Source organism: Anabrus simplex, chromosome 6 (genome assembly GCF_040414725.1).
Source record: "Anabrus simplex isolate iqAnaSimp1 chromosome 6, ASM4041472v1, whole genome shotgun sequence".
NCBI lineage: Eukaryota > Metazoa > Arthropoda > Insecta > Orthoptera > Tettigoniidae > Anabrus > Anabrus simplex.
Window position 1 is genome coordinate 168,107,771 of NC_090270.1, and position 22,673 is coordinate 168,130,443.

The window sequence follows — 22,673 nt, forward strand, 5'->3', positions numbered from 1 at the left end:
GACTGACAGAGCAAATGCAACACCAAGAAGGAGTGGTCAGAACTTTATGCCAATTGCAGGGTAGACTGACGTCACTGAGGTATGCTCATGATGTGAAATGCGCCGCTGTGCTGCGCACGTAGCGAACGATAAATGGGACACGGCGTTGGCGAATGGCCCACTTCGTACCGTGATTTTTCAGCCGACAGTCATTGTAGAACGTGTTGTCGTGTGCTACAGGACACGTGTATAGCTAAGAATGCCAGGCCGCCGTCAACGGAGGCATTTCCAGCAGACAGACGACTTTACGAGGGGTATGGTGATCGGGCTGAGAAGGGCAGGTTGGTCGCTTCGTCAAATCGCAGCCGATACCCATAGGGATGTGTCCACGGTGCAGCGCCTGTGGCGAAGATGATTGGCGCAGGGACATGTGGCACGTGCGAGGGGTCCAGGCGCAGCCCGAGTGACGTCAGCACGCGAGGATCGGCGCATCCGCCGCCAAGCGGTGGCAGCCCCGCACGCCACGTCAACCGCCATTCTTCAGCATGTGCAAGACACCCTGGCTGTTCCAATATCGACCAGAACAATTTCCCGTCGATTGGTTGAAGGAGGCCTGCACTCCCGGCGTCCGCTCAGAAGACTACCATTGACTGCACAGCATAGACGTGCACGCCTGGCATGGTGCCGGGCTAGAGCGACTTGGATGAAGGAATGGCGGAACGTCGTGTTCTCCGATGAGTCACGCTTCTGTTCTGTCAGTGATAGTCACCGCAGACGAGTGTGGCGGCGGCGTGGAGAAAGGTCAAATCCGGCAGTAACTGTGGAGCGCCCTACCGCTAGACAACGCGGCATCATGGTTTGGGGCGCTATTGCGTATGATTCCACGTCACCTCTAGTGCGTATTCAAGGCACGTTAAATGCCCACCGCTACGTGCAGCATGTGCTGCGGCCGGTGGCACTCCCGTACCTTCAGGGGCTGCCCAATGCTCTGTTTCAGCAGGATAATGCCCGCCCACACACTGCTCGCATCTCCCAACAGGCTCTACGAGGTGTACAGATGCTTCCGTGGCCAGCGTACTCTCCGGATCTCTCACCAATCGAACACGTGTGGGATCTCATTGGACGCCGTTTGCAAACTCTGCCCCAGCCTCGTACGGACGACCAACTGTGGCAAATGGTTGACAGAGAATGGAGAACCATCCCTCAGGACACCATCCGCACTCTTATTGACTCTGTACCTCGACGTGTTTCTGCGTGCATCGCCGCTCGCGGTGGTCCTACATCCTACTGAGTCGATGCCGTGCGCATTGTGTAACCTGCATATCGGTTTGAAATATACATCAATTATTCATCCGTGCCGTCTCTGTTTTTTCCCCAACTTTCATCCCTTTCGAACCACTCCTCCTTGGTGTTGCATTGTCACTGTCAGTCAGTGTATTAAAATGAAATGGCGTATGGCTTTTAGTGCCGGGAGTGTCCGAGGACAAGTTCGGCTCGCCAGATGCAGGTCTTTTTATTTGACTCCCGTAGGGGACCTGCGCGTCGTGATGAGGATGAAACGATGATGAAGACGACACATACACCCAGCCCCCGTGTCAGCAAAATTAACGAATTATAGTTAAAATTCCCGATCGTGCTGGGAATCGAACCCGGGACCCCTGTGACCAAAGGCCAGCACGCTAATCATTTAGCCATGGAGCCGGACATTGAAATATTAACCTGGTAATTATCCGATACTCTTCCAAGAATTTGAAAACCACCGAACGAGTTGGCCGTGCGGTTGGGGGCGCGCAGCTATGAGCTTGCATTCGGGAGATAGTGGGTTCAAACCCGAAAGATGGTTTTCCGTGGTTTCCCATTTTCACACCAGGGAAATGCTGGAGCTGTACCTTAATTAAAGCCACGGCCGCTTCCTTCCTCTAGCCCTTTCCCATCCCATCGTCGCCGTAAGAATTATCTGTCGGCACGACGTAAATCAACTTGTAAATACTTAAAAACCTCATTCTTCGACTGCTTCAGTGGCATCTAATGTTAATTTTGCCAGCTGCTCTCCAATTAGGGCATAAGTGAAATATAATGAAACCGGTATACTATTCTATAAAATGTAGGCAAGCCCTTGATTAAAATACGCAGCAGTTTGTTAGGCAGCGTATTAATGCCCAGTGCATCTCTGAGCACATCACTCATGCAGAGTTTTTATCATATCGCTATGTCGCTTTAATCGCCAACCCGATGGCGCCAACTGCTGCTGCTGTTGTGTGAAACGCCTCTCCAGTAATCTCGTTAATTAGCAAGATTAACAGCCAACAAGTGCCATTTGTGACTTTCTCAGTGTAACTAAACTGTCATTGACCTGAAGCATCATTCAGTATGTCCGCGAAAGAAGCTATTCGTCGTGTAGCGTCTATTGAAGATGTTATGAAGGACTTCCAAGGCCGCCTGGAACACGTCGCAAGCTGCACCTGCCGCGCGGATGAGCTGCAGCGGCTAAAGGCTGAGTTCTCCCAGTTCCAAGAAAAGGTGTCTAGTGAGCTGAAAGACATAACAAAAAAACTGGGATTTACTGAACAGCGCCTCGAACAACAGGCCGAACTGCTTGATGAAGCTGAACAGTACAGCCGGCGGAACTGCTTAGTGCTGCATGGTATTCCAGAGGAGCCGGCAGAGAACGTTTACGACAAAGTTATCAACACGATGAAGGGCAAGTTAAATGTAGATATAACTATGTCTGATATAGATCGTTGCCATCGTTTAGGAGTGCTAAAACGAACCACAGCTCAGGTTGTTGCTACGGGTAAGCGCCCTATAATTATAAAGTTCGTGCGTTACCATGACCGGGGCAGAGTTTGGAGGGCCAAGCGGCTGTTAAAAGGAACTGGCCTTCTACTGACTGAATCCCTGACAGGTATCAGAAAAACTATTCTAAACAGGGTACGTGATCACTTCGGACTCCGACGGGTGTGGACACAGGACGGCCGCATTGTTGTTTTGAAAGACAATGGACAGAAAATGTTTGTTAGCAGCATGGCACAATTAATAAGCCTTATGTGAGCGACGAGATTGACTAGGAAAAACAATGAGTGATATAATAGCGTATAATGTTTGTGTATGTGAATGTGATAGTGCGTGTGAGAGTGATTGTGTAAATATTTCTGGAGGTGCTTATGAAACAACTAGGGTGAGTAGTTTGAATTTTTCTGTTGACAATGGCTAACGTAAATGAGTCAATTATTTATACCGAACAGCATGTCCGTGATGTCATTGACCCTACCCCTCTTCATTGTCGTCCGCCTTCACCCTTACCTTCCCCTTCACCAACTGTGGCAGGAGACATTCTTAAGGAAATGTTAGCTCCCCACCAACAATATTTTCAGTGTTGTCATATCAATGCACAATCGCTTCTTTGTCACTTTGACGAAATACAGGCTCTATTTAGTAACAGTAACTTGCATTGTATTTGTGTAATAGAGACATGGTTACAGCAGTCACTCAAATCTGATCTCGTAAAGCTGAATAACATGACGTTACATCGCCTAGATCGTTTAAATCGTGTAGGGGGCGGTTGCGCTATATATTGCCGTAGCGACTTAAAAAGTAAAATAATTATGACCTCAGATCCTAAGACTCCATTTCGACCTGAATTCATGTTTGTTGAACTCTTGGTTAATAGTCAAAAACTACTGATCGGAGTGGTATACAAGGCGCCGGACATACAACATATATCTTACCTAGAAGTGGCATTATCGAAGTTCTCCGCTGTACGAAAACATAATCATTCTTGGTGACTTCAATACTAATCTCCTAGTTACAAGTAACGAATCAACATACTTACAAAACTTATTCCATGGCATGGATTACAATATACTGACACTAGACGCGACTAACCATGTTCACAGAATAAACCACACGTCTCACACACTGATTGACCTTATTATAACAAACAATCCGCAGAAAGTGGTAAAACATGGACAGCTTGCTGTACCAGGTATTTCGACCCACGATCTCATATACTTACGTTACTCTCTCAAGGCACCAAAGTACAAAACCAGGTACATAATGCGAAGAGACTTCAAGCATTTTAATACTGAGATAATACGAAATGAAGCATATCAATTGCCGTGGAATGACATTCTACTGACTAATGACATTGATGATGAAATGTGAAATGTCGTATGGCTTTTAGTGCCGGGATATCCCAGGACGGGTTCGGCTCGCCAGGTGCAGGTCTTTCTATTTGACTCCCGTAGGCGACCTGCGCGTCGTGATGAGGATGAAATGATCATGAAGACAACACATACACCCAGCCCCCGTGCCGTAGGAATTAACCAATTAAGGTTAAAACCCCTGACCCGGCCGGGAATCGAACCCGGGACCCTCTGAACCGAAGGCCAGTACGCTGACCGTTCAGCCAACGAGTCGGACACATTGATGATAAGGTTGACAGACTGAACTCTTTAATATTAGGACTGTATGACAAACACGCTCCGAAGAAGCAAATTCGAGTTTCTCACCCTTCGTCTCCTTGGCTAACAAATGAAATTAAGTCGGTCATGGCAAATCGTGATGCTTGGTATAGGCGATTTAGGCGAACTGAAAGCACTAGTGATTTCGAAAATTACCGTATTCTCCGAAATCAAGTTAAGAAATTAATTCGTAACAGCAAGTATAAATATATTCAAGAGATAACAAACAGACGAAATTCAGCACTAATATGGAAACATTTGCATCAGATGGGTATAGGTCGCAGCCTGACCATGCAGACACCCAGTATACCACTTGATGATCTAAATTCTCATTTTACGAAAGCAGCATACACTAATAATGATATTACTGACAATAATGACTATGATGCTAACTATCCTAATAATGATAATAATAATAATAATAATAATCATCATCATCATCAACCAGTTGATGACCTAACTGATGATGATCTTAACGCCATAAATGCTCATTCCCGAGTAAATCAAGTAAAATTCACTTTCAAAAAAGTTGGGGCGAACGATGTGAAGCGTGTAATTTACTCCCTCAAGTCTGATGCTCCAGGTAATGACGACATACCATTATCTTTCATAAAAAATATTATTGGTGCCATATTACCTATTCTGACGCATATATTTAATCATTGCCTTGTACAGGGAGTATTCCCAAAAGTGTGGAAGCACGGTATCGTCATTCCTATTCCTAAGAAGAATTCTCCTAGTTTACCATCAGATTATCGCCCTATATCCATTCTCCCACCCCTTTCCAAAGTACTAGAACGCTTGGTACACGAACAAGTCCTCACTTACTTGACTAACTTCTCACTGCTTGACCCTTACCAATCTGGTTTCAAGAAAGGACACAGCACAACGACTGCCCTACTGAAAGTAACTGATGATATCCGACAGGCAATGGACACTCGACAAGTGACTGTACTGGTTCTACTTGATTTTTCTAGTGCTTTTGATACTGTTGTTCCTCAACTGCTACTTTCAAAATTGGATTCATTAAATTTCAGCAAGACGGCAATAAACTTTTTCAGTTCGTACCTCAAAAATCGCCGTCAGTGTGTCAAAGTAAATAATAGCAGATCTGAGTGGCTTAACAAACCCCTCGGTGTCCCCCAAGGGTCTGTACTTGGACCATTGCTGTTTGCAATTTACTTACACGATGTTGCCAAATCGATTACACATTGCAAGTATCATCTTTATGCTGATGATCTGCAGATCTACTACCACTCAAGAACTGATAAAATTCAGAGTGCTGTAGAAAAAGTTAATGCTGATTTAAGTCTCATAAGTAATTTTCCATTGAGTAACAATCTCAAAATTAATCCTCTTAAAACGCAAGCAATAATCATTGGTACAAAAAACTTACACGTCTTAAAACAATACGAAATTCCTCCTGTAGCACTAAACAATGCCATTATTCCATTTTGTGAAACAGTTATGAATCTTGGTGTGGCTATAAGCGAAACATTGAACTGGTCGCAACATGTGATGAAAGTGTGCCAAAAGGTATATCAAAGCCTGCATCCTCTGAAGCGGTTTAAAAATATATTTCCTCGGTCCTTGAAAATAAAGCTCATTCAATCACTCTTGTTTCCAATTCTCGAATACTGTGATACAGTTTTTATTCATATCAATAACGAGCAAAGCATGAGACTGCAACGTGCCCAAAATGCATGCATCAGGTATGCATTCGACATACAACCATACGCCCATGTATCCCCATTCTATACACAATTATCTTGGTTACGACTGAATGGCAGACGTAGACTCCACGCAACTACTTTGGTGTATCAAGTGCTTTCTGAAAACACTCCTCCTTACCTATCCACCAGATTTCGCTACCTTAGTTCCCTGCACCTGTTCAATACCCGGTCAGGCTGTACGCTAGAAATTCATGTGCATCGAACAGCAACCTACAACAGATCGTTCACTATCACCGCCACGAGCTGGTGGAATGAACTCCCCAATTACATCAGGGAAGCTAAATCTAAGACAAAATTTAAAATCCTTTGCCAGCGTCATCTTTTAAGCACTTCCAGTCTTTCTTGAGTGTGAATGGGATGCATGAATGAGAGTGAATATGGTTGTTTATTGCAATGTGTTCCTGTATATAATTTAGTTATACTTTACTCACCTTAGTTTAGTTAGTGATACTTTAGTTGCTTTAGTTATACTTTAGGTTGTAAAGATTTCATATGTTTAAATTTTATGTAAAATATACATTGTATATACATGAAGTGGTTAAGTGTAAGAAAGGGCCGGGAGCCCTAACTTCGCCACAATAAAGACGCTTTAATAATAATAATAATAATAATAATAATAATAATAATAATAATAATAATAATAATAATAATAATCTAGAAAGCCAAGAATAACGGCCGAGAGGATTCGTCGTGCTGACCACACGACACCTCGTAATCTGCAGGCCTTCGGGCTGAGCAACGGTCGCTTGGTAGGCCAAGGCCTTTCAAGGGCTGTAGTGCCAGGGGGGTTTGTTTTGTTTGTTTGTTTTAATCGCCATTTCATCAATAATGAATGGACCTACTTCTTCATTTACATGAGTCAGTGACTTGTCTTCCTCAATCAGTATAGGCCTAGCTTTTATTAGTGAATTGATCCCTGTCCCTCCTTCTGAGTACCAAACAAAGAATTTTAGGTAAATGCAGTATTTTCATATACCTCAGGGCCTGTAACTGGATGGAGACAGCTTAACACACATATTTTAGTGTAGCCTCACTCTATTTACATTTCTTTTTTCCGAAAAGCTTAAATTTGTTCGTTTAAAAAATCGGACTTAAGATATCTACGGTTTGCTTTCCTACAAAAATTGGTAAGTTGAGTTTCACAGCCATGTCGATTTCGTTGCTCCTTCAATTTGCAAAACTTTTCTTTCACGCCGGTATCTTTACTACACTTCAGCATAATAATATTAATTTAAAAAGAACACAAAGATATACCATAGCCACAGAAATATTGTCCACAAGACTACGATGCACCGAGTTAAAGCGCCTACTAAGAATCCCGATCTGTGCATCATATGGTACAGCAAATTGAGGAACTACGTGGAACCAAGCTTTACAGGTGAAACCCTCTCCATTTCCCGGCCTTTGTAGTATTACGTAGGGGACGCTACAACTCTTAGATACCCTCATAACAATATGAAGAGATACTTAATCATCATTTACAACCTCGTTTATGTGATTACCCCAATGAAGATCTGTTGATGTGTCTACTGTACCTAATGCGAGCCTCATGAGTTACTTTCACCTCATCAGCACAGTGATTAAAACTGAAAAGTCTCTTCTTCCACTAACAGCCTTTCCAGTGATTCCAGTTCTTCACTCATATCATTTATACATGGACCCCTACAAGAAAACAAAGATACAATAATACTGCCTTGCGCGACCGCCTTCTTAACTACTGCAGGATCTGATAATGTTTCACCTACTCTTAATTCTATTTTCTAGAAATTCAGCCACCCATTCAATCACTCTTTTGTCTAGTTCACTAGCTCTCACATTCGTAAGTAGTCTGCCATGATCTCTATCAAACGCCCTGGATAAGTCAATAGCGAATAGCAATAGTCCATTTCACCTCTTGAATCTAAAATGTCTGCTACTGTCTGCTTGCTGTAATCCTGCAAGTTGATTCTCAGTGGAGTAACTTTTCATAAACCCGAATTGTCTACTATCAAATCATTTAGTAATTTCGCAAACGTGTGTAATATAATCAGATTGTTTTTTTTTTTTTTTTTTTTTTTTTTTCATATTTCCCTTATCGCTTCAACTAAAATGGATATCTGCGTTGCTCTACTGGAACTCGTTTTCTTCAGCAGACATACAATGAAAAAACTGCATTAGCATAAAATACTTCTGAAAATGAAATAATTAATTTAAACTCCAATGCACACGCAAATAGTACACAAAAGAGATGCAGTTTGAAATAATGTGAAACGCGCGAATAATGCAACGTGGCCGCGAATCATGCTTATCAAACAGTGCACTTTTCTACTCCTCTGTATGGCAAAAACAAGGTGTATATCGTGTTCTAACTATGACAATTAACTGTTTTAAGTAACGCCAAGATATTCCAACACTTACCTGCAGAAGCTCCAACTATAGAAATTTATTTTTCGATGATACGATTTCGATGACATCTGCACGAGCAGGATGTCGAAATGTCCGTAAAGGTCTTGACAATTTCTGCCGTCTTGCGGCAAGAGAATATAACACAAAGTGAAGATATATTTGGGGACAAAACATGATGACCTCGCCTCACACCACTACTCTCCGGCAGCAGCCCGGTGTCTATTAGCAGCTTATAGGATTTACTACGTCTACCGTAGCCGGAGTTGCCAAATCGTCTACTGCACTCGACACGAAGAAAGGGAGTGTAAAAGAAAGTGGTTTGACAACCTCTCAACACCAAACAAGGATCACTTAGAACTCGTTAACTCAGTAGGGTGCAAAATGTGATTGACTACTGGCTTCCAGGAATTGAGGCCGTCATGTTTTGTCCCCAAGTAACTACAGAACTATTCACTACCGAGCTGTTACCTTACCTTATGTCCGGTTCTATGGTTAAAGGTTAGCGTGCTGGCCTTTGGTCACAGGGGTCCCGGGTTCGATTCCCGGCGGAGTCGGAAATTTTAACCACCATGGGTTAATTTCTCTGGCACGGGACTGGGTGTATGTGTCGTATTCATCATCATTTCATCCTTATCATGACAAGTAGGTCGCCTACGGGAGTCAAATCGAAAGACCTGCACCTGGCAAGCCGAACATGCCCTCGGGCACTCCCGGCACTAAAAGCCATACGCCATTTCATTTCTCTTAACAATGATTAAACCCTTTATAAGCGTTGCATATTTTTCCTTCTAATAAACGTGGTATACGCATTGTATAACTATACTGCATGTATACACTCCTTCTAAGCCGTAGGAATCTCTTCCTGCAGTTCACTGACGTATTTCGGACATTCGTCGCCTTGATGATCGCTTTTGCTGGTAATCCACGTGCAAAATTTTCCTAAAAGTCGCATGGTAGCACGAATAAACTTAACATGTCGAAAAGGCCGTGAAGATCAACCGAATCATCTTGTAACTCTTGAAAAAGAAAGAGAGTAAAGTTACGATATAATCTTCGAAAAAAAAATTGAATAGTAACACACACCTTTCAGCGATAGGTGTATTATTCTCATTAGGAATAACGAGAGCACTAATGATAATTACTAACCTCATTTTGCGCCCGTGTACGAAGTGCTGTGAGAACTTGAAAGTTCACACAATATAGAGCCACCTCTTTGATCTTTGATTAAGTCATTTCTGACTGTGTTAATAACAATTCGAGCATATTCCTTCGTAAATCTATGTTTTGCCGGGCTGAGTGGCTCAGACGGTTAAGGTGCTGGCCTTCTAACCCCAACTTGGCAGGTTCGATCCTGGCTCAGTCCGGTGGTATTTGAAGGTGCTCAAATACGACAGCCCCGTGTCGGTAGATTTACTGGCACGTTAAAGAACTCCTGCGGGACTAAATTCCGACACCTCGGCGTCTCCCAAGACCTTAAAAAGTAGTTAGTGGGACGTAAAACAAATAACATTATTATTATTAAATCTATATTTAACTTTAAAACTTTCATCATCCAGCAGAATGGAACAACCCGTCCCTACTTGATTCAAGAACCGGAAAAAATCCAAAGAAAAGCAGCTCGATTGTTGTGAGTGATTTCCCACAAAAGAGTAGCGTTACAAAAAAGTTGCAATGTTTGGGCTGGGAAGAACTGGAAGAAAGAAGACGAGCTGCTCGACTAAGTGGTATGTTCCGAGCTGTCAGCGGAGAGATGGCGTGGAATGGCATTAGTAGACGAATACATTTGAGTGGCGTCTTTAAAAGTAGGAAAGATCACAATATGAAGGTAAAGTTGGAATTCAAGAGGACAAAGTGGGGCAAATATTCATTTATAGGAAGGGGAGTTAGGCATTGGAATAACCAAGGGAGATGTTCAATAAATTTCCAATCTCATTGAAATCATTTAAGAAAAGACAAGGAAAACAACAGATAGGAAATCTGCCACTTGGGTGACAGCCCTAAATGCAGATCAGGATTGATTGATTGATTGATTGATTGATTGGTTGATTGATTGATTGATTGATTGATTGATTGATTGATTGATTGATTGATTGATTGATTGATTGATTGATTGATTGATTGATTGATTGATTGATTGATTGATTGATTGATTGATTGATTGATTGATTGATAAGTACCCTGTTTTATTTTAAGAAGGTTTCTAGCCTCCATAACATGTAAATGGTCTATATTTTTTCTATGTTTAAAATATCGTGGAAATCATGAACGTTAATGTCCATTCTTTCAATGTTCAATGGATAAGTCGGATATTTCACCACGATTATATTACGGCAGACAGTAAATACCACGAAAATAAACTGCTCACTCGTTTGCTTTTCGTCACTCGCTGCTATACAACGTTTATACAAGGGTCCTGGTCTGTATAAGTAATTCAGTGAACAACTATAACAGATATATACACAGGAGGCTTATACACGGTTTGTTAGTAACAATGAGTACAGAAACGTTGTATAAACCTGCTATAAAAGTGCATTAGTAAGTCTGATGAATAACTATAACAGATGTATACACAGGAAGATTAAACACGGTTTATTAGTAACACATTGCACATAACCGGTATATATAAATCTGGTATAAAATTTACACACTGTTTATTATTAAGACTGTAACTCTGTAACCACACTACAACACACATGTGTCATGCTTATTTGTTTCTCTTTTGTTGCAGTGAAATTTGCTGCCGACGTACGAAGGAAGCCATGTGCGGGGGCTAAGACTCTTAGTTCCCAGAGTTTGGATGAATTATAACTATTATAAGGAAGACTATCTTAAAATAAACATCCTTAACTCTGAGTCGTCCTATTACAAACTTCAGTAGGCCTATGTCGCATTCCACATCATGGTTTGGTGGAAGCCATAAGAGATCATCTGATTAAACTTAGCAGTCAGAAGTATTCCCAATGAATTAACATGTTTCGCTGCTTTATGTATATTCAGTCCTCAGCTCTAAGGCTGGTTGGATCCTCAACAGCTCTGCCATCAGCTGTCATAGATGGCCTAGGCATCACTGAAGAGGCTTACTAGGGAAATGAGGAGTGAGGTAGTTTCCCGTTGCTTTCCTCACTGAGCCAGAAATTGCTATTACATATCAGTCTGCCAGTCCCAACAAAATGCATGCACCTACCGACCCTGTGAGCAACATTTTCATACCAATAGCAGGGACTGGCTGTACAAGGAATGGCATTAATAGCATCGCTCATACTTCAGTCACTTTCATATTGTCAAAGCCAAGGATAAGACGGAGACAGATAAATGAGCTCCTTCAAAATAACACAATATGCACTACACTTAATAATAATATTCCACAAACAGTATTAGGCCTACAGCACTTGGAGGTAAAATAATGAATACCAGTACCTAATAATATTTCACAAACAGAATTATAGCACTGCTTTTCAAAGTTACTTTCTGATGTTCTTTAACAAATGAACTGACAATAACTACATTTATGTAATTACGAAATAATACTTCAATTACCGGTATCAATTTTCTAAAGCTTCGCTCCAGCTCGAAAGTCTAAGGTGTAACATAAAAGACTTCGTCCAGTGGAGCATTATCCGGAAACGTGCACATATTAACTCCAAGTCTTGTAGGCCTAGTTCTGTTTCTGAAATAATATTATTGGATATTTACACTTAATTAGGGAAAACTACTGGTCAACACCCAAAATCCTTCAGACTTAAAATAATCAATTCCTATTCATTTCTATGTTAAATGAGTGAATATAACGTTTGAAACGGTCGGTTAGCTTATTTCTCATTTGCTTGTAGAACAGGAAATGGCTTTATTATTGAGTGAAATATTCTAATTTTGGTAAATAAATAGCTCATTACAAATATATGTTACCAACACTTTGAGTAAGTATATTTTGTTCCTAGTGCACCCATAAGCTATTTTGATTGCATAAACAATCTTTTTTGTGCTTCTAGAAACGTAAATTATGTGAAATGTCTGTATTTCGGAGAAGATATTTACACTGTCTAAGGAAAGCCTGGCCTGAAATGAAAATGATGGATCCCGGAAAAAATAATATTCAGGGCATTTCTTTAGGTAGTTGACATGGTAAAATGTTATTGCCTCTTGACACATAAAATTTGAACTTGGTGAATTTGGTGAAGGTAATGAATCGAGAAGGAGAAGATTTCAAGTATTTAAGTAGAACATTACTTTATTTCATTGATGGACAATTGGTGGAGGGGGGGGGGGGATATTTGTCGGCTCGCAGTTTTGTAAACGAGTCAGTGAAGGGAATGACTGTAAAGTATGATCTAACTGCTAATGAACTTCTGAGGACGTACCAAGAGTTAGATTTTAACATGTCACTGAATAGTCTATCCACTTCCTCATTCATCATCACTCACCACTAATCTGCATTTAGAGCTGTCGCCCTAGTATTTTCTTAAATAATTTCAAAGGTTGGAAATCCATATAATATCTCCCTTGGTAAATCATTACAAGCCTTAATTATTCTCCCATCTCTCCATTGACAGCTCGGAACATTCTGATTACGAGCGAAGTATTTTTATTCAAACGCTCACAACATAATAAAAATATGTGAAGAGAATAAAGTAAAAGCCGTAAAGTCCACGGTGTTGGCCGTTTCCGTAATATTACGTTTTCGCCTCTTGTAGCAGAAATAACGTACATATTTAGCGGAGTGGTATGATTCGAGCACGACCAGCGCCAGTTGACAGTGTACCTCACTAGTCGGGTGCAGTGTTTGCGTCAGTGTTATCAACCAATCCCTGAAATGTTCTGAAAATTCTGGAGACACTGTTACAATGTACCCACGGGAATCTTAAGGAGGATATAATTGGTCGTTGACCAGCTTTTTGGCTGACACTTTGGAATAAAAACAATATGGAGAATTCGATATTGGATGCATGGAGTGTGTACAGAAACATTACAGCAGGAGAAAAGTGACGATTCATATTATAACAACTTACTGTGGAAATAACAGTCCTCCGAGACACGGAAGTATTAGTCAAAGCGATTATGAACCATTACCCCAAGAAGATCCAGAAGTTCGAGTATTTCGGAGACGATAGATGAAGGGACTCCGGAAAATATTTAGGACGCCTGTCACACAGGAGAATAGGTTTCTTGTAGAAAATCAGTGTAGCACTACAAATGCATTCATTCAAATAGAAATGAAAATCAATACTGGACTTCTTCTTCTTCTTCTTCTAGACCACATTGGATCACTTTAATCAACCCTTGGTTTGTCGATTTCTTGGTAGGAACTGCCCAAGCCTTGCGGTCCTCCCAGTTCTTCTTCATACTGTTGATGTTCTTGCCCTTGTGTAGAGAATATTCTAGTTTGTATTTTCTTCTTTGTGAGTGTAAAGTGGAAAGTCATACGTTTAACTGTTGTGTTTACTTTTTCTTATCCATAGTGTCATCGGGTTTAAGGCCAATTTCTTTTAAATCCTCCCTAATTTCTTTTATCCGTCTGCATCCAGTTGTAGTATTTTTTGAAACAAGCTGCACTAGCTGTTTCAGAAGTCACGAATCTGGCATTCTCACGATTTGGCCAAAGTACCCTAGTCTTTCCTTGCGCATGGTATCAGTAATGGGTTCTAATTTCTGGTATATAACGTTGTTAGGTACTATTCGCCATTGCCCATCTTCTCGATAGCTTTTATTGATACAAGTTCTTCCAATTCGTCTTTCAGTCTTCTGTAATCTGTCAGTTTTGGATTGTTCGTTTAGATGGAATAACGTTTCTGCGGCATATGTGGCGTTATGACTGTATTATAATGTTTGATTTTTGCATTAATGGATAAACATTTCTTTTTGTAAGTTTCCCATGTTAATTTTTGTTCCTCAGATAACTTGTCCTTTTCTGAATTGACGGTTTTTCATTTAAATTATTTGTTATTAACTCACCTAGATATTTGAATTGTGTTACAATTTTAATTTTAGTACCGTTAATACATATTTCTTTTAATGGTGTTGGCTTCTGGAGCATAATTTCTGTTTTGTCACCGTTAATACATATTTCTTTTAATGGTGTTGGCTTCTGGAGCATAATTTCTGTTTTGTCAAATGATATTTTAAAGCCAATTTTATTTGCAATGATGTGAAGCTTTGAAATTTTAGTTTTGGCTTCATCTAAATCTTTGGCTAGTGACGCCATGTCATCTGCAAAATTAAGGCAATTTGTTTGGATTTTCCTACCTATTTTAATATTTGGAGGGCATTTCCTAAACCATTCTCGCATTACGATTTCTAGTGCACAATTAAATAGTAAAGGTGACAAGCCATCATCCTGCCGTAACCCAGTAGTTACTTCGAATGGGTCTGACAATTCGCCTCTGAACTTCACTTTTGATTTGGTATCTGTAAGAGTTAATTTTATCAAATTTACTAATTTAGGATGTGATCCCATGTGTCGTAAAATTTTTAATAAAGATTTCCTGTGGATACAATCATAGGCCTTCTTGAAGTCGATAAAAGTTATCAACATGTATCTATTTCTTTCTCTGTTGTAATCCATTATCAGTTTAAGGCTCATAATTTGGTCAGGGCAACATCTCCAAGGCCTGAAACCTGCTTGATAATCTCCTAGTTCATTGTTAAGTTCTAATTTAATTCTATTGGCAGGGCCGGATTAACGGGGGGGGGATAAAGGGGCTACAGCCCCGGGCCCCGCGTGCCAAGGGGCCCCGGTCCTTGGCCGAACCTAAAATTGTGTAAAAAGGCCTGCTGCTCCACCTTCGTGGATGTATATGAATATTTACGCTCGCAAAATATCGAACACGCACTCTTCGGTCCTTCTTATCAGCTGTCGGCGTTAATATTTCCTCACTGCTAGAATCAGTTACCGTCCGAAGACACGAATCATCGCTACTTACGCACTGTAATTATTGTAAAGGTTATTGTTGACGAAAATTTAAATCTGGCAGCTTGCGAGTACGGTCAGAGGGGGAAGGAGGGAAGAGGTCTAGGAAGTGAGCGGGAGGGGACAGAGGAAGCATGGTGGAATGCGCATGCTATACTATATCTTTGCATCAGGAAGAGAACTTCCAGTTCACCTCTGATTATTGAACCATTCGTAAGTTACAACTGTAATGTTCTTGTAAAATGGATAGAATATGTCCTAGTGGTGCCAAGAAACGTAAGATCTATTTTGTATGTCGATTTTATAGTAATGATGAGAAAAAAATATGTTTTGGCATTATGAAATATTAACATGTAAAATAGAGAAAAATTGTAGTCTTCCCTATTCATCAATTTAAGTGTAAGTAGTTCTAAAACGACTTCAGTGTGCTAGTGTTACGTGATGTTACGAAGAAGGGGCTCCACATTTTTTTAAATAGCCCAGGGCCCCCAAACACCTTAATCCGGCACTGTCTATTGGTAATAATTGTAGAGAAAATTATATAAGTAATTTCCAGGAGTGAAATCCCTCGGTAGTTATTAGAGTCGGTTTTGTCCCCTTTTATATGTAGTGGATGGATGATGGCTGTTGTCCAATGTTCTGGGAATTTTTCTGTGATGCAGATGTTGACTAGTTCTTGATGAAGGGAAACTATTTCTGAACTTCCAGCATATTTCCAAATTTCTGCAAAGGGCTGATTTTCTCCAGGTGCTCTAAAATTCTTCATGTCATTCAATGCTGTGTAAACTTCCTTTATTGTAGGAGGGTTAGTATTCTCTGTTCGGGTTGTTATCGGTTTATTAACATTTACGTGAAGGAATTCTGTTGCTTCTTCACAATTTAGGAGCATTTTGAAATATTTAGCCAGGATTTGTGGATTGTCGTGAATGTTTTGGGCTAATTCACCATTTCCAGCTTGTAATAATAAGGTTGGGCGTCATACTTTTGTGATGTTTGGAACATCACAGCATGTACTAAATTATCTGTGTAATTAATTGGAAAGATGTATATATTCAATTAGTGGTAGGTCATTTTAAATTATTATGTTTATATATATATAGGGTTTTTAGTCATCCATGTCACATCATCATATCATTTCTTTGTATCACGGCTCTAACGTATTCTGAACGAACGACTTCTTGAGTAAGGTATTACAACATCAATCGTATTAATAGCTTGCAGTAAATTTCCAGTAGCCGAGGTCAGGTGACCGGACTCACGTGCTAATTTTAGCCCTTTACCAGGAAAAGGACGGCATCAAGCTTGCAAGAGTCCTTACCCCTTCTATACTCTGAAGAGACCGTTAAAGCCTTGTTAACGCCTACTTTTCAAAGTTCGCTACATGACGCTTTGATTATCCGGGAAAGTTCAACCTATGTGAATGGACGTTATGGAACAAGATGATGGATATACAACAATGGATAGGAGAAGGGATAGTACATCAGATCTTACCGGACCACGCAAATGGTATATGGAGGGAGATTTTGGAGCCTATATACATCAACGACAAGAGCTGGAGAGGGTCTATCGGTCAATTCTAATCTATTTTATCATTACATCGGAGGAGGACTGTACGTCTTGACATCGGAGAAGGTCTTAATTGCTGAAGATCTTAACTTAGTTCACTTCGCATCTGAGCAGACCACTATCCAAAATTACTCTCATTGAGACCTGGTTATCTCAATGACGAAAGTTAGAGTCAACGAGAGACCAGTTTTGACTGGTATTGGGCAACATAAATTTTTTATGTCGTCACAATTCTGTAATACGGAAGAATACAAGTGTATTCTCTCGATGAACGTAACCAAATACAGTAGAGACAATACGCGACATTTCCGGATTTAGCCTTGTTAAAATGGGAGACAAGTCGCAAGTGGCGCTCCTAGTGGGTTGACCTCAAAATTCGCGCTAAATTCAAATATCAATGGAAATGTATATACGGAAATGGATAAATAAATTAGTCTTGAAAGAAAGTGTTTCTAAGATATTAACTTCAAAGTTGCTAAAGCAATTCTGGAGAAATGAATGAACAATTATTTAACAGGTTATTATTTAAAGACTGAAATAAGACATATAATCAAGATGTAAAATGGTCTGCTGTGAATTGGCTCGGTCTTTCATTTATGCATTACTTTTTTAGCTTTAGAATTCCTGCCTGAACGTTCACGGCTAGATTTTTCTTTTTTCTCGTTTAAAAGCATTGTATCATATTAAAACACCTGTCAACAAAAATATCGGCACATTCCTTACACACATGATTCAATGAATTTACATTTAAGAGCTGGACAATTTTCCTTTTAACTTGAAGCCTACTAACAGAAAGAAAATCTATAAATTTAGCCTCAAAAGCATTCAAACTTTCCCTATAAGCAAAGAAGCTTGTAATTCTAACTTGTCAGAGAGTTATACTAAATGCCCATTTTCTTTTGTCAAAAGAACCGTAAAGTATGAAATGCTCTCTCGCTGGAATGAACTATGGTTAACAAGTAAAAATGGCTCAGTAACCAAAGACCTGTTTTGTTTCAAATGTATATAGTAGGCTGGGATGTAAATATATAGTGTGCAACTTTCATTTAACTCAAGCGCTATCAGGATATGGTAAATTCAATGCTTACTTCGAGCGATTCAAAATTCCAACACAAAATGGCTCACTGTGCTTCTGCACTTAAGACATTCAAACTGTAGAACACATTCTGTTCAACTGTCCTGCTTTTGAGAGAGCACGTTTTGAACTTAAAATGCATTTGTTAACTTGCAGTTGCTATTTTGAAAAACCACTAAATTTCATATTTTATAAAAAATGCTGCACTTCTCAGTTTTCAGAATTTATTGACTATGTATTTAAACATATATAATTTGATACTGTCTACTTTATTAGCTGCTTAACATATGTATTGTATATATTGTATATATATTGTATGTCTGGTATTTTTAAATATTAGTGCGGTACTCTTAGTATTAAGGATCGTATATATCATACTTTTATTTTTCCATTTCTGTTGATGTCTATTTTGCTGTTTATGTATTTTGAATTTTATCAGAGAAATTGTATATTTTGTATAAACTACAACACTAACATACCTTATGGTAAAATAGGGTTCACAGCACTTTGGATATTAAATAATACTTGCCATAATGCCATTACATTAGGGTAAAGCAAATTTGCATCATCATATTGTTTCAACAAAATATGTACATTTCTTAAATCACCCATATTTTCTTCAGTGCTTGACAACGCATTACGGCATTCCAAATGGGGTAACTTGGAACACAACCAGCCACACTCATATGCATAAGTATTTTCCTGAATTTAATCAAACCCACAGATCACACCTACAACAACACATCGGTATTGAAGGTTAACTGCTGCACTATACAATAAAATATGCGTATTATATTTTAAGCCAGTTAAAATATGGGTCGAGCAGGTCAGAAGATTATTAAGTACTATAAAAATATCTTTGTCACTGGAAGAATATATATGCAAACACAATATTACTTACATTTTCTTGTCACGAGGGAAACGGAAGAGAGATCGCGCATTCTTCTCTACTTCATAGTTACTGCAGCCAAGCACAGCACACATTTTTCTCCTCATGTTGAGAGGAGATATCAAGGAATGACACACGCTACTATTTAATTATGTCAATTCACTGAAAACGCATAAATAACACCAAAAACTTCACACACAAATACACGTACTCTTATGACAGAATCAGTAGTTCTCAGGTCAATACGCTAGAGTGAGAGCTCTAATAGCTGTACCTCGATATCTCGCAGAGTGTCGCGTATTGTCTCTACTGTATTTGGCGTAACCTAAGGTTGTTTTGCTATTGAAATTAGGACTCATTACAGCTTTATGTAAGGAGTACTGTAGGAAGTGTTAAAGTCAGGAAAGTCACTGTTCAATTAGTGAGCTATGCACGAATCAGAAACAACGAGAGATGACGACGCCAGCACGAGAGGTCCATCAAACACCAACTGCTACATAGATCGTGTCCGGATAACAGAGTCTACAAATGATGAGCTAATGGCATAAATTACTGCAAGTCTCCGCGCAACAGTTCAGTTTATTAAATTTTATTTCATTCAATTTCTCCATCACGTTTTTCATCCTGACAAACAATTATTTAATTGGTTATTGCAGAAACTCTTGTTAATGATCCTTAATTTCCAAGTTGGTGTGTACTTAATTGTTAGTGTTGCGTCACCCCACCTCTGGGAGTATTTAGAGTCTCATCATTTATTATTATTATTATTATTATTATTATTATTATTATTATTATTATTATTATTATTATTATTATTATTATTTATCAACTATCGTCTTAAAGCCATAAGTTTGAAGGCTGGTGCCCATAGGATATTGCTTATGGAGAAGTATATGAGCAAGTATGTATTTATATTACAACTAGCGAATGTACCCGTGCTTCGCTACGGTATTCTACATTGTATTTGAATCTCGACGTAAATAGTGTACATGCAGTAAATAAGATTGTTTTAAAATTGCATGTCTCTTAGCGTTATCCGAGAAAGAGCATGGGGAGGTCCCCGTACGTTGTTTCCAATGTAAAAAGTTTGTTATGTATTTGTGATATAACGGCAGGCTCACTTGTCTACTGCCATTCACAATCGAGTTGGGAAGTTTACATTATAATTGCAGGCCCCATTGCCTACTACGCGGACAGAATCGATTTTGGGAGTATCGTTAAAATGGCAGCCCCCTTTCCTACTTCCAGACAGATTACAGTTGAGGAGTTTTTATTATAATGGCAGGCAATTACCCTACTATCACTCGAAGTTGAGTTGTGCAGTTATCATTATAATGCCAGGTCCATTTTCCTACTTCCAGCTACCTTACTGCCAGTCACACCAAGTTGGTGAGTTTCCATCAAAATAGCGGGCCACTATGCCTAATGAAAGTCACATTTTAGATGAGGACATTTCTTTATAATGGCGGGCACCCTTGCCTACTGCCAAACACAATCGGGTAGGGGAGTTATAAACAAAACTGCATGCTCACTTGCCTTCTGCAAGTCAAATCGAGAAGGGAACTATTCATTACAATTGTAGGCCTTCCTTACACAGGAGTTGGAGAAGGAACCCTTTCCTACTGCCAGTCAAAGTCGGTGTGGGGAGTACTGATTACAATATCAGACCCACCCTTTCTCGATAGCTAAAAATCGACATCAGTGAATATATATAGATCGACATACGAAAGTATATGCGTGTTTAGAATATTGAAGACCTTCATTTACAGATTAACTGCTACTAAACGTACGTCATATCGACAAAGGATTATACCATAAGACACGCCGGATTTAGTGGCCTAAATGGATGGTCATATGATATGTCATCTATTCTTGGGTCAGATTGAGTTAGAAACGTGGAACAGGGTAAAGGTTTGGTAAGATTATCTCACATTACATTACCTTTCGGATAATTATGTGACAGCTACATACATAGCATTTGGCTCACATATGCCTACTGGGTGGGCCGATTTTCGTGAAGAGTATGATGATTCTGTATTTCATATATGTAACTGAAAGTATGAATTATGCATGTGAAAATTCCAAATTGACTTAACATCGATTAATAGAGAAAAATCAAACGTAAATGGGATACAGATACGGCAAAAGTCAAAAGACCAAGGTTGTAGATCATTCCAAATTGAACGGAGATTGTGCAATCCGTTATGTGATAGGAATTTCCGAAGGTCTGCACCATCATTAAAATTGCCTGCATATTTCGATATTCTTCGGGGATAAAAAGTGAAAAATGTAATGATCTGGGATGTATTCCGTTCGTTACAGGCGAAAAGGTATAATTTTGTCAAATTTCAATTATCTTCTTTTTCTTCTGGCAGATTATGCCGCAATCTGGATTTTGGGCGAGGCGGATAAAAATTAGGACTTTCAGGAAACTAAACCAAAAATTATGGAGATGATCATTATTACCCCTTATAACGGAATGCTGTACGAAAATTTCGCCAAAATAGTCAGTGTAGAGGTACACAGTCGTTACGATTTGATTTATATAGATAAGGAATCTGCTCCATGTAAAACACCTTTTGGGCTATGTCCGCTGGACTTAACCTGCGAAAGTGACCATTTATGCAAAATGCACATGAAGAAAAAGGTTTAGAGGTGGAATTCCATCACGTTTGGTCGATTTCCAGTTAGGTTGGTCTTGTTCTGTATATATTGTGGAAGAGTAAAATCACCATTTCGGTTCCCTATAAACCGCCAGTCCATTCCGGAACATGAAATGTTATTTACGTTTAAAACCTACCTTTGGACAGGTGGATGCTAAATATAAATTTTGGTTCGAATGTCTTCAGTAGTTTTCAAGTTGTAAGGAATACGCTTTACACGCACCCGCTCGTGAGTTAAGTCCGATGGGACTTGTACAGAAAAACGGTCCGTTAATGATATCTCCCTTATTAATCCTGGTATCGAAATGATGCACATGAGAAAAAAAGTTTATAAATTAATTTCTACCAAGACAGGTAGATTTAAATTAACGTTGGTTGTGTATATTTTGTGGAAGTGCAAAATTACTGTTTCGGTTTCGTATAAACCCCCAGTCAGTTCAGGGATTTTGAAACAATATTTTCCCTAAAACCTATCAAGGACAGGTGTATTCTAAATATGAGTCTTGGTGGAAATACATCCAGTAGTTTGTAGCATTCGCGTACATACGGCGTAATTAAGGAAGAAAATAATACAGTTAAGAAAGTTGAAAGTAATAGAAAATGGATTATAACTGAGGACAGCCGGATAACGACAAATATGTAAATGCCAAGTTAACGTATTGGAAAATCAAATCCCCTCAATAAATTATGCTAGTGTGTGTTATGGATATAATAAAGCGGTAACAGAGGAGAAATTTAGATCCAGTGATTCCTAGGTAAACAAATAATAAGAAGATGACTAATGGTGTTATTACCTAATCTATTCGAGGGCGGTTATAACATCCAACGATATTCCGCCAATATCCCGCAGATAGGCCGATTGACGCCTCTCTTACCTTCTACCCGAGGAACAACCACGAATTTAAAAGCATGATGAGGAAAATGGCAATACGTTACTTCCCTGCTGGCATGCAGTCAGAGACGTTGCCATGGTAACCTGTAGGTTCGTTGTCGTTCTGTCGGTCACTCAATGCAGA

At 39.6% G+C, this 22,673-nt stretch overlaps 1 protein-coding gene across 4 annotated transcripts in view; it reads left to right on the forward strand.

Annotated features, from left to right (window-relative positions):
* Positions 1–11,399, forward strand: part of LOC136875615 (uncharacterized) — a 188,412-nt gene extending 177,013 nt beyond the window's left edge. Inside the window, exon 17 of one of the 4 annotated variants that reach the window (XR_011018419.1) lies at positions 11,289–11,325. Coding sequence is in view for 1 of the 4 variants with exons in the window: in XM_068228086.1 (XP_068084187.1) it covers positions 11,289–11,291 (3 nt within the window). In the remaining 3 variants the exon portion in view is untranslated. Of the gene's footprint in view, positions 1–11,288 lie in introns of all 4 variants that reach the window. The other 3 variants (XR_011018420.1, XM_068228086.1, XM_068228087.1) reach the window with 3 other exon arrangements.
* Positions 11,400–22,673: the final 11,274 nt, after the last annotated feature.